Source organism: Uloborus diversus, chromosome 3 (assembly GCF_026930045.1).
Source record: "Uloborus diversus isolate 005 chromosome 3, Udiv.v.3.1, whole genome shotgun sequence".
Taxonomy (NCBI): Eukaryota; Metazoa; Arthropoda; class Arachnida; order Araneae; family Uloboridae; genus Uloborus; species Uloborus diversus.
This window is the reverse complement of record NC_072733.1, coordinates 27,173,506-27,186,706: the sequence shown is the minus strand read 5'-3', so window position 1 is coordinate 27,186,706 and position 13,201 is coordinate 27,173,506. Positions and strand designations below refer to the sequence as shown.

General features: G+C 32.4%; 1 protein-coding gene across 1 annotated transcript in view; it reads left to right on the top strand.

Moving 5' to 3' along the window:
- LOC129218296 (EH domain-binding protein 1-like) overlaps window positions 1-13,201 on the top strand; it is a 200,683-nt gene that overhangs the window by 57,187 nt on the left and 130,295 nt on the right. The window contains exons 10-14 of the mRNA XM_054852529.1: window positions 305-494; window positions 678-1,300; window positions 7,848-7,967; window positions 10,332-10,431; window positions 10,981-11,027. Of these exons, the coding sequence (XP_054708504.1) occupies window positions 305-494; window positions 678-1,300; window positions 7,848-7,967; window positions 10,332-10,431; window positions 10,981-11,027 (1,080 nt within the window). The remainder of the gene's footprint in view (window positions 1-304; window positions 495-677; window positions 1,301-7,847; window positions 7,968-10,331; window positions 10,432-10,980; window positions 11,028-13,201) is intronic.

The window sequence follows — 13,201 nt, the reverse complement described above, 5'->3', positions numbered from 1 at the left end:
AAGCTTTTTGAAAGAATGCTGTATTTAACATTCAAGAATAATAATTGAAAAAAATGTGCGGTAAAAGCAAAATTTACCACCCTAGGCAGCTGCCTACTCTGCCTGTTTGTTGGTAAATTCGGCCCTGTTTATATGTCCCACTTCTAAATATAAGCTTTCAGATGTTAAATTTAAGCTCTGTAAGAATATTTAGTATCATAGTTGCTTAGTCCATTTAAAGATTTGAAAAGAATTATTATATCAAGATTGACAATAATATTTGTATTATTCTTTATATTCTAAGATTAATTACTCTGTTTTATAGGCTTTTGATGCTGCAGAAAGTATTGGAATTCCTAAGGTTATTGAACATTCTGATATGGTTATTTTAGCTGTTCCTGACAAATTAGCCGTCATGACGTATTTGTATCAACTTAAAGCATATTTTTCTGAAAACAAAGTGGAAAATATTGAAATGCTCCCTGAAAAAAGTTCGGATTTTAAATCAGATGAAGGTTGTGATACTGAGGCATCTATTAGTACTTCAAATTTTACAACAAATGACCATAATGGAAATTCAGATGAAAGCTATAGAATATCTAATGAAAGTAAAAATATGAAACATATTCATTCACCTCTAAGTAATAAACATAAAATAGGATTCATTAATAAAAAAACTGATAAAACTTCTGTTCCAGAGTGCCTTAATCATGCTATTCCAAGTTTAGGAAACAAATTTGTGTCGAACTGTGCTCAAAGTAAGAAAGGTAGGACTGAAAGGTTTGCATCATTTTCAAAGCTGTTATCAAACAAATTAAAGCAGCAAATTAGCAAAGAATCGCCAAAAACTTCTCAACCATCAAATGTTGTTTCAAATAATAAGTTTGTGAAACACTCTGATAGTTTTAAATATGTTGAAAATAATAGCTCAGAAAACAGACAAAGTGCGTGCAAACAACCTCAAAAATTAATGACGCGAAAACAATTAATGAACCCTTTTGACTCGGATAGTGAAGAAGAAGAGCTGCTTGCAAGTCAAAATAAACCTTTTAATACATCAACAGCTGTAAAGGAAGTGCTAAACCAGTATGAGGATAAGAGCAATAACTTCTCATGTTTAGAATTTATAAAACATGATCATAGTCATGATATTGCTCCTATTATTGCTGATGAAGTTATTGATCCAGAGAATACTGTTAGTTTGCTTTCAATTGATTTATCAGATATTGAAGTTCCTGGACTTTTGGATCTTTCTCCAACTAAAGTTACAAAAAGTAATTCTGTTTCTTCAAAAATATTGAATGATGAGGACAAGATACAGGTATTAGTTTTTTTAAATTCATTTGCCTTATTTGTTTATTTTATTATTAACTTGATTAGCATTTGTTGGTTGTTATCCCCAAAGTTGTTTCATAATTTTTCAAGAAGTTGATTTAAAATATAACCATTCTTATTTACTGTTAATTTCTGTGTAATTAGAGTTGAAATTTAGGAAATGAATTTGATGTACTAATGAAGTACTAATCAACATGGTTTGCTTATGTTTCATTCCTGCGCACTAATTTAAAAAAATCATTGGTAGTTTAAATGAATCATTCCTCTAAGCCTTTTATAAACATTTCTTGAAAACAGGGCTGTCTTTCTGCCTGTTTACCTGTCCAAAACTTGTGAGCTAGTGACATGCAGGGATCTCATGCTACTATATGCTGTTCAGTTTTGCTGTATTAGTATATTTTCATTCTTCTTGCTCAATTTTCATGAGATTTAATGTTCCCTTTGTCGTGATTTAAAAAAAAATTTAATTAATAAAAAATTTTAATTAACATACTTTTTAATAATAACTTCCCTTAAAATCTGGTTGAAAACATTTGCTTAAGTATAGCCTTCGATGAGCATTTCGCTTCTTTTGAAACTGTTTAACTGTGTAAATGTATGATACAACCGTGACAAACCATTTTTTGTGGATCACCGGGGTGGATGAATTTTACACGTGGGAAACAGACGACTGGCATGGTTCTGGAGTGATCTTATGGATATGAATTTATTTTTATTTTTACGTTGACAACTGGAAAGAATTTCTATCATGTTGAACATCGGAATTGTCTCTTTTTATATGGATTTCAAAGTAACATAATTTTGTTATTGGCAGGTACTGTCCCGTGGATGGCTAATTATCCGAACTTGTTTTCCTAATTAGTCGAGGCGAAACCCCCTGCTTTTAGTTTTAGGTTTGAGCTCTTGTTTATTGTTTATAGTTTAGAAAATGGTGCATTTGCCCTATGTTACTCTGTATTGCATGTACTGAAGCTTAAACGTTCTCTTTTAGTTCATAGTTAAATTTTTGGTCTTTTGACCATAATTAATGAATCCTCCATGGCTGATGAGCTCTGGATTCATACTTTATCTTTTCCTATTTAATAGCTGTTTGCAATTTTCCTTTTTATCATCATTAATTATTTATAATTTGTTTAATATTTGAAATTTTGTTTACTTATTTTTATATATATATATATATATATATATATATATATATATATATAAAATTATACTGTACACTAGAATATAAGGTACTTTTTGCATGATCATATTAAATTTTTTGGGCTAGAAACAACTTCCAGATAACGAAATAACTCTTAAAGAACACTTTTTTTTTTGTATAATTTTACTTAAAAGATCTCGAATCTTAGTGTTATAGAAAGATATTTCTGTACTGAATAGTAAGTTCAAAATTGAAAAGTAACTTGTCATTTAAATTAAAATATGAAATTTTAGTTTGCAAAAGTGAAGCCTTCAGTGAACTGAGAAATCAAAAGACTGTTTAAAAAAAATGTTATTTCCTCTAAGTTTGAAATGGCCTAAAATATGCTCAGAGACATTTCCTATAAAATAGTACAAGAGTATGACTAAAATAAACAAGCATTTATTGGGAAACTATTGATAACAAACTGCAACAGGTTATTTCATAGCGAAAATAGTATGTACATTGCTCAAAAGTTTTTCAAATTTGGCTTATTAGAATATAGATTTTTAATTGAAGATAATTATCCCTCCTTACTTTATGCCTGGACTTTCACAACTTTACTCCATAGAACTTTTTCAAATATATTCATTGGCCTTCTTCAAATGTCCTCCTGTTAATTCTTTTCTTCAAAAGACTAAGAAAATATTGTTTTTAAGTAAGGTATATTCTTCGTAGGGGCTATGGTAAAGCCAGGTCAGGAGGGGGAGCAGGGATTTATAAAAATGCTGAAGAGAGAGAGCATAAAGAATCGGGATCTACTTTCTTCTATTAAACACATATTGAAAAGTACATCACTATATTATTGTAATGAGACGAAGACATTTGTAAATGGTGTTCAACTACTTGCTCTTCAAACAGGAAGCATTTCATTCAACAGGGAAAATATGTAGAGTCTGTTGGAGAGAGATACGGTTACACTAAAAATGATGCTATGTGTCAAAGATGTCATATCAACTTTTATGATTTTTAATACACCACCAATTTCTTTTTAATTTTGGAAATATCTTCTCTTGCATATTTACTTTACTCAAATGTTTTGCCTAGTAATTGAATTTCTTCTTGATCTTCACATTTTATTTTCTGCTAGTATCTGATCAATTTTTGCTATTTAATTGAAACTTACAAATTACTGTTATTATTTGTAAAATTAAGTTGTTTGGTCTCATTTTTAGTAATTCAGCAGCATCTAAGCTAACTAGCTAATACTAAGGTAAAATAGGAATAGGAGGGAACATTTTAAATTAAGTTACAAATTGGCTGACTGGAAGGAATCAAAGAGTAGTTGTAAGGGTAAATCATTCTAAATGGAGTGAGGTTTTAAGTAGGGTTCCTCAAGGGTCAGTTTTAGGACTACTTTTGTTTATTATTTTTATGAATGATAATGAGCAAGGGATAGATAGCTTTAAGAGCACAATTGATCTTCATCAGTGGCGTACTGGGCCGCCGGGATACCGGGAAAATTCCCGGTGCGCCGGTGCCTCAGTCTTTTTTTTTATTATTATTATTTATGAATTTTGTACCGGATATTGCGGCATTTGGTACCATAAGATTTATCGTATGAGCTGAACAAATGAGACGACTTAACATCATAAAACTACGTACCATCCCTTTTTAAAATCAAAGTTACCTTCTTCCATCGGTTTAATCAAAATCGTTAATGTAAAATGCTTTTTTCATTCCCGTCCAAATCTACCTCCTTCATCCAAGGAATAAAATGGCTGCGGAGTTTTCCCCTCCTTTTTTTAAAAATAAAAATGACCTCAGAGGATTTTTTTTTTAATTTGAAGTATCAATTCGCGAATCTAACAATAAGTAGCCATTCAGCGCCGACTTGAATTCAGTTGAAACTATAAACCTTTCCCCTAAAAATTTTTAATGATGCCGTGGCTTCCAGATTTTTTTGAACCAAGGCGCCTATCTCAGACATCTAACTTTCGTACGGCGTCCATCTCTCTATAACTCGGTGACAAAGCCAGGGTTTTTAGTCCTGATGGGGGAAGGGGAAGGGCTAAGGTCAAAATTTTTATGTTGTCTTGATGACGCTTCCAACGAAGCAAAAGAAAGGCAAAAACTTCGGTTTCGCTAAGTGCGGACGGGGATTGAGGCTGCAGCCTCATACACATACACACGCACATAGCTCCTTTGGATACCAGGGATATAACTCAACGCCTTACCCCAACATTATTAAAGATCGCCAAAATTTCCATTTAAAGTACTTCAATTTCGAAAATTTTCAGGGGGTAGCACCTAGATGACCTACATCATAAACGATCGTTTGAAATTTAACATATTGGACTTCAATTTCAGAAACTTACTAGAGGAGCCACCCTACCTTCAGCGAAATTATAATTTCCCGAAATTATAATTAATTGTCTACACTTTCGTTTTAGCTGTTCAATTTCGAAAACTTTCCAGAAGAGAATCCCCGAACACCATCCCGTCCTCTTAAGTTATCAAAGACAGCATACAGTTATGTCATTTAAGGCTTCAAATGCGAAAAATTTCCACAGAAAAGTTTTGAAACGCATGCCTTTCTCTAGAGTCAGCAAAAATGGCCTACAAATACGATGTTTGAACTTTAAATTTCGAAAGCTTTCCGGGGACGAACCACCGTATTCACTTTATTAAAGATGATCTAATGTTTTGTAAAGACCTCAATTTCGAAACTTTTTTGAAGAAGCGCTTAGGGCCATCGCCAACATCCACCAGTTTTTCAGAAATGGAGCCGCCAATTTCTGAAAGTGATTAAAAACAGCAAAAGAAAAAAAAAAGAAGAAAATCTTCGCAATCTTTAAGAATTGAAATTGTAATAATCAATGAACTAAAGGAATAAAAGTGACAAAAAGTATTTTTTCTGCCAAATTTAAAAAGAAAATGAAATATTCGCATATTATTGAGAAATATCCAAGTTCCTGCATAATAATTCACCCAACTGAAGTAGGCTGAAATTATACGTTTCAAACACTTTTGATTGGAAAAAAAAAAAAAAAAAATAGCGTATCGTTACAAACCTATTACAAGATTTAGTTCAATAAAAAAATGAATAGATAAATAATATAATAGCATTATGTAGGCCGCTGGAATATGTTTTAAAAAGAAAACAAGTTAAAATAAAATAACAAAACAAGTATAAAAAAAGTAGTGAACGAGTTTTAAATAATGTAATGAATTAATAATAAATTCTCAGTGTTTGAATGCTTTAACTTGAAGGTAAACCAAAACTTTATCCCGAGTTTTAGGAGACATGATGTTTAAATTAAAATAAAGTGGAGGGGAAAAAAGACTCTAGAGACATTACTCCAAAATGTGAAAAGTTTTCTCTTTGGAGTCGCAAACTCTTGTATTTCAAATAAATGAAAATATCAGGCTGGAAATTTAAAATTTCATTTTCGAAAAACTAAAGCACTCAAATGGGTTTAGAAAAGAAAATTGGGGGAGCGTTTTCCACTACATTTTTACCAATAATAAAAACAAATGCGTAAAAAGAGAGAAGAAAGCGGAAGAGTGGGAAGTAACCGAACCTTATATTCCTTCGTTTTTGGTCGCCAAAGGTAGCCGAGAAGCGTGTTTTTTCAATTTTGATAGAATTCCGAGGAAGAGTTCCCTAACCACAGTCGCCTACAGTCACCAAAGACGGCCTAAAATTACTTATTTAGGTCTTCAATTTCAAAAAACTTCTAGGAGAGCGCCCCACTCAAATATTCGAGAAACGCAACCACCCCATCATCCTAAATCGTTTAAAATTTCGGTTTTAGGACTTAAATTTCTAAAAATTCTAGAAGTCCCTGAACCTCCCTTCCCCCTAATATCACCAAAGATAGTCGTTTTTAGGGCTTAAATTTCTAAAAATTCCAGAGGTTCCCGAACCTCCTTTCCCTTCTAATATCATCAAAGACGGTCTAAAAATATGGTCGTTTTTAAGATTTCAATTCTGAAAAGATTTCCGGGAGGAGCTCCCGAACTGCCTAATACATCGTCGAAGATAGTCTGCAATTTTTTCCTGGAATTTCAATTTTAGAAAATTTCCAAAGGAAAGCCTCCGAACCTCTCTGCCCACTGATATTACCAATGCTCGTCTAAAAACTGTGTTTTAGGAGCTAACCTTGAAACCTTTCTTAGGGAACGATCCTATCACTAGCTCTAAAATCATTAAAGATCGTCTTAAATTTTGTTTAAGGGTTTGAATTTCGAAAGGGTTCGGGGGAGAGCTCTCTGGAACTCCTCTCCCTTACATCATTGAAAGTCAACTGAAATAAAGTTTTTAGAGCCTCAAATTCGGAAAAAAGGCCCGTCCACTTAGCATTACCAAAGATAACCTACAATCGTGGTTTAAAGACTTCACCTGCGAAAAATTGCCGTTTTTATGTCGAAAAACGCGTTACGTTCGAAAAATTCCCGAGAGTGGGTGCCCGAAACTATCCTCCCCTAATATCACCGCAAATAGTCCAATTGCCTTTTTACCGCTTCAACTTCGGGGAAGATCCAACCATCCTTTCTAAAATAATTGGATATAATCCACAATTGCGTTTTTAAAGTTTCAATTTCGAAATAGGTCTGGGAGCATCATCGAACTTTTTCGGCTCGTAACATTACCAAAGATAATCTAGAGATAATCTTTAGATATCGCAGTTTTAGAAGAATATTTAGAGATCGTCTAAAACTGCGTTTTAGGGGCTACAATCTCGAAAAATTTCCCGGGGAGAGCCCCGGACCCCCCCCCCCCTTCTTTATTAGGATGATTGTAGATAACAATTGAACTTTAACTTTTCGATCCCGAAAAATAGACGAGGGAGCGCTCTCTATCCTCTTCCCCTTCAAACTCCTCTTTTTACTCGTTTCTTATTTATAAAAAAACTCGTCCAAAGTTTCATTTTTAGAAGTTCTAACTTTGAAACCACCCCTCCCCCTAAAACACTCCTCTTTCTACCATCACCGAAGGAAGTAAAAAAATTTCCCTCATTTCGACAAAAAAAAAGGGGGGGGGGGCGCAAAAGTTTCAGTTGTCTTAGGGCGTTGAAGATTATCTACTCCTCGGATAGAAAGTTCATCAAGTTTAACTTTTTAGTTGAACTTGGTGAATGGGAGGGGGGGGGGGGGGGGGGTGCGAAAATAGAACAAGGCGCCTGTCAAGTGTTTTTCCCGGTACACATTTTTGACCCAGTACGCCACTGATCTTCATTGGGGGATCTTCCTCAATAAATAGACTTGGACCAGAGCTTGTTGCTAGTTGTAACATTTGTATTTGTATCTTTCTTTTCAACTGAATAGTGTATTCATCCTACTCTTCTCCTGAGTAGTTTTAACTCTCAGTCTGAATTTTAAAAAAACAAGTAATCTTTTATCTTAGCTAAAAGTGTCCCGTCAAGAGTTGTTGAAGGAAAGAGCACATCATCTGTTGGAAATGACCCGTAGAGAATTGTTGAACCAGCAAAATAAAGAAAATAATAAATGCACTCCAAGTAGCAAAGTATGTAAGCATTCTTATTTCATTCATGAAGTCTGATTATTTTTGTTTTAGTTTAAGTCCATAATATTTCTATTGCACTGAGAAATAACATATTAAAATAATAAATATTTTCAAATTTTTCTTTTAGTATGCAGCTATTGCTGTATTATTTCAAAATACTAAAATGTTTTGTTTAGCAATCAAACATATATATATTTCTTTTTGAAGATACTATTTCCCAGTGCAAAATCATCTCAATTGGATTACAGTGGCGGCAAAAAATTGACAGCCAGATTGTGGACGAATATTCGGTATTCGGCCAAATCACGAGGGAGCATTAGTAATAAAATTTGAAATTAAAAGATTTAAAATTTGATAAAATATGAATGTTTAAAGCAATTAAATTTTACTGCCCATGCACAAAAGATATCAATTTATAACCCTCATAATCCAAAACTCAGATCTTGCAACTCATAATAAAATTCCAGTTCAATATCTTTAAAATTAAAAAAGTTATCAGCGATCTAATGAGCCAAATTTCAATAACACTTGGATAGGCGATGAATCGTGAGGGATCATTCACAAATAATCTGTTTTTATCATGAATCACTCTGCACAATAACATAAAAGTGTTATAAGCTTGCAAACGACCCCTTACAATTCGTCGCCTATCCAAGAGTTATTGAAATCCATATCCTTAGATCGCTGATAACTTTTTAAACTCTAAAGATATCAAACTGGAACTTTATTATGAGCTGCAGTATCTACTTGCGCTTTGGATTATGAAGGTTATAAACTGCAATTTTCTGTGCATGTGCAGTGAAAATTCAACAGCTTTAAACGTTCATATTTCATCAAATTTTCAATATTTTAATTTCAAATTTTATTATGTTTTGCTTGTATGCTGTCAAAAATCCTGAAAGTTTAGTAACAGTTGACGGAAAACTCTGCATGCTATGAGTCGAAAACCTTAAAGGAAAATTTGCATTTTTCAAAGAAATACTTATATCTCAGTGGGTATAAGAAATACTTTCACAAAAATATAATAACAAATTCTACATAGTTTGTAAGGTACTGGAAAAAAAAAATCTTTACATTTGTTTGGCAATTAAAAACTTTACATGCAAACTTTATTTGGTGTGCTCCTTAGTGATTTGGCCGAATACTGAATATTCAACCAGGTTGTGACCAAGTGTTTGGCATTCAGCCAAATCACTAGGGAGCATGACAAGTAAAATCATGACAAGAAGTTTGCATGTAAAGTTTTTAATTGCCAACCAAATGTAAAGATTTTTTTTGCCGGCACTGTATTAAAAAGACCAATAATGTTAAAGTGTTGCTTTACTGATTTATAATGCATATTATCAGCAATAGCAAAACAAGTGAATTATTTTTTAGTGTATTTATCTTTTGTGTATTGCATGAAATTTAGAAATTTTTAGCTATTGTAATAGATTTAAAGATAAATTCAATAAAATACCATATTTCTTTAATTTATCTTGGAGGCTGCTAGCAAGAATTTTCAGTTGCTAGTTCAATTTGTATGTAGTCATTTTTTGAATGGTTAAAAAAATTTTTTATCAGTTGCTACAGTACAGGGGAGGGGGAGGATGATGGGACTCTTTCTAAATTATTTTAAATTGCCTTGATGGAAATAGACCAGGTAAAAGACTTGTCCCTATAGAAGTGCTGGTAATCAATCATCCCTATCTAGAGTTTGCACATATTGTACAATGCATATATACAAAAGACTGTAGTACACGATGTGCCACATTTTATCATGCTGTCATAGGCACCCATATACAAAATTTCAAGGGGGGGGGGGGGGCTCAGATATTTTCCCCATGGTTTAGCAGGATATTTTCCTCATGGAAACAGATTTCAGTTCAGATTAGAGTATTAAAGTTTGACATTTTTTTATTCATTAATAGCCGACTTATTCATTAATGGCTGGAGAAGAAATGTTTTCACATTTTTTCGAAGAAAAAACTACTAAAAGCAAGGAACTTTTAATTTTTTTTGGGGGGGGGGGGGCTTGAGCCCCCACTTCCCCCTCATATGGGCACATATGCATACTGTCTATTTTAATCGCTTTGTTGTGTATCTACATATGACAACTGGTGTTCCATTTCTTGCTGACTTGATGTTTCTTCAAGGAACTCTGATACACTCTTATGTGGATATTATAATGCTGATGTTGGCATCTTTTTAAAAATGTGATCTGTGTGAAAATTTTTTTCTAGTAAATGATTAAGACATCAATGAAAACCTTTCCAAGCTTTTCAAAAACTGCATTTGGAGCATTTAACTGTTAATACTTGTGTAACTTTTTAAAAACGAAAAGTGATATTTTATGGTGTTATACTTTTCTTTTCCATATTTCAGACAGATTTTGAAAGGCAGATGATGTTAAGAGAAAAGGCAAAAAAACTAATTGAAGAAACAAGAAAAGGAATGAAACCTAATCTTGATGGATTCTATCTTGGTATGCCAGATTTAAAGCCAGATTGGAATAGCAATATTTGTGATACAAAACTTTCTAGACCCTTATCAGAAAATATAAGAGAAAATGATAATTTGCAAGAGTTATCCGAGTCGAGTTGTGCAAGCTATAATGGTTAGTATTTTGTTCAAATTTAGCTCTTACTTACATATTCTGTATGCCTTTAGTATGGATAATGCACAGTGGCGTAGCTAGACCCGACTTTCGGGGGGGGGGGGTACTTCTTTTATATATATATATACATATATATATATATATATATATATATATATATATATATGTATGTATAATCGCTTGGAATTTTTTCCTTTTCTTCCTTTTTTTCTCTTTCTCTTCTCTCTTCTTTCTCTTTTTTTTTTTGAGACTAACTTTTCGGGGGGGGGGGGGGGGTTTGTCCCCAAAACCCCCCCTTAGCTACGCCCCTGCATTAAAACTGTCTGTAGCTGTGAAACATTTGCATACAGTATTATATGTTAATGCAACAAATTCATTTTCAGTATGACTAATATGTAGTTGTTATTTTTGTTTTAGATCAGCAAGATTTATTTGTACAATCTCTTATTAGTGCCAAAAAACAAGTAAGTGAGTTTTAAAATCATCTAAACTAGGGGTGCATCAAATAGGATTTTGTGAGATATAGGATATTTGGCTAAATATTCGCTTTCAGTTATACTAAAAGTTTACTTTTTATATGCATAATGCTTTCTCCAACAAAAAAATTACAAGCATGGTTTACATATTTCTTTGAAAGCATTTTAAATACATTGAAATATTGCTTACAAAACCTGTATGTATTTAAGTATGTGTTTTTTTAAATAATGTTGTGTTTGAAACGAAATATTCTGTTTATCTGCCCAATGCTTACATGAAGGTTACAAAATTTAAGCTTGAATTATTTGTTAATATGTGTCTATTTTTTAAATTATAAGTATTTTCTTAAAATATTTGTTTAGCTCACTTTTTCAAACTTTTATTCGTGCAATACTTGCTAAAATTTTTAAATATCCTCGTGAATAATTTTCACACACGCAAACAAAAGTTTAGTCTTTGTTTTTTTAAATCATATAATATGACTTCAATCTTTTAACCCAATCAAATCAGTTTTCTTACATTTTCCTCTCTGTTTTGTCATGACTTCTTCTTGTTATATAAAAGTACTTGACTTCAATCTTTTGTCCAATATTTTCTTTTTTCAGAAAGTGCATGTGTTACTCATACAGATTTTTTTTTTCTCCCAGATAATCACATAGCATAGTAACGAAATATTTGTTCATTAAAAAAGCTTCATCTAAAAATGCAAGGTGAAATAAATTCAAGGTCCCCTTCCCTACCTTATTTCATATCAGAATTGACTAGGTTAGGGAGAACATGTGCAAGTATATTCTTATTCTCTTTTCATTTATTATGTTGACATCTATACTAAACTACTTCTTCACATTAAAATGTGTAAACAGTAGATTCTCTTTAAATCGTAATGCTCGAGACCAAATTTTTGCTGATTTCAGAGACTGTTTTGTTTAAATCCTATAACTGAAGTTTTGAAAGAAATTTGATGCTGCAATTTTAAAAATCATAAGAAAAACATAATAAACCAAATTGTCATAAATTTATTGTTAAAAAGCAATTTTTAATTTTAACAACTTTCAATTATCTTTACTAATATTATGAAGAGAGGGGTCGGATTTTTGTGTGTTTACATGTCTGAGGTAATCTCCAGAACCATTGCAGCTATTTGAAAAATTCTTTCACTATATGAAAGGTGCATTCTTCCTGAGTGACATAGGCTATAAATTTTGCATATATGTACTTATACTACTTTTTAAAACCAATAGTTTGTCTTCACTATCAGTTTATGTTTTGTACTGATCTAGTGTTATATACATAAAAACAAGTGCGGATTGTCTTGCACTTGCTTCAATAATAAAATAGTTGAAGGTTCCTTATGAACTGAATGCTAGGGACTTGAAACAAGTGAAAAAAAATAATGTTGATGGCAAAAGAACGCTAATAACTTACACATGTATATCAGGCTTCAGAGGATAAGGTAAATAACATTTTAATAGCCTTGGACATCTCGAAACATTTAGTCTCACATAATGTTAATGCATGAAAATTTATTCAAATGAATTTATAACTGGGATTCGATTCGAGTAAATTAATTTTTGAATTCAATTAACGCAGATAGATATTAATCCGTAATTCTAACAGCTGTAATTTTGCATGCATTTCAGTCTACCTTTTTAGGTTTTATATGTTCCAGACTAGATTAATACATGATTGCAACCTACGAAATGAGTACATCTCCATTCAAATAATTAAATTAGCAACTCATCTATGATACCGGCAAATTAATGTTTATCTGCATTCCCGTTGGAACTGAAAAAGTTTGATAAATTTAACCAAAATGAACAGGCAGACTGAGGATGTGTGTGCAGTTATTGTTATTTTTATTTTTTTTTAAAACTTGATTGCAACAATTTTTCGTAGTGGTCGAAAAACTGACTAATCCAGGTTTAAACTACTTTGAATGGCTCAATTCAGAAAGACTCCGTACATTGCATAAGAAAAAAATCGGCCGTTTGGATAGTGTCTTTAAAAGTTCTGTCGCATAATGTATTACGGATTTTGATGAGCCACTGTTTGTATATAGAAGCCGTGGATTCTAAATAAACTAAAAGATTCAGGCAACATTGAGAGAGGTGTCATATTCGCATTTGTCAGTGATTCTTACCAAACTATTCCTGTGGCTACC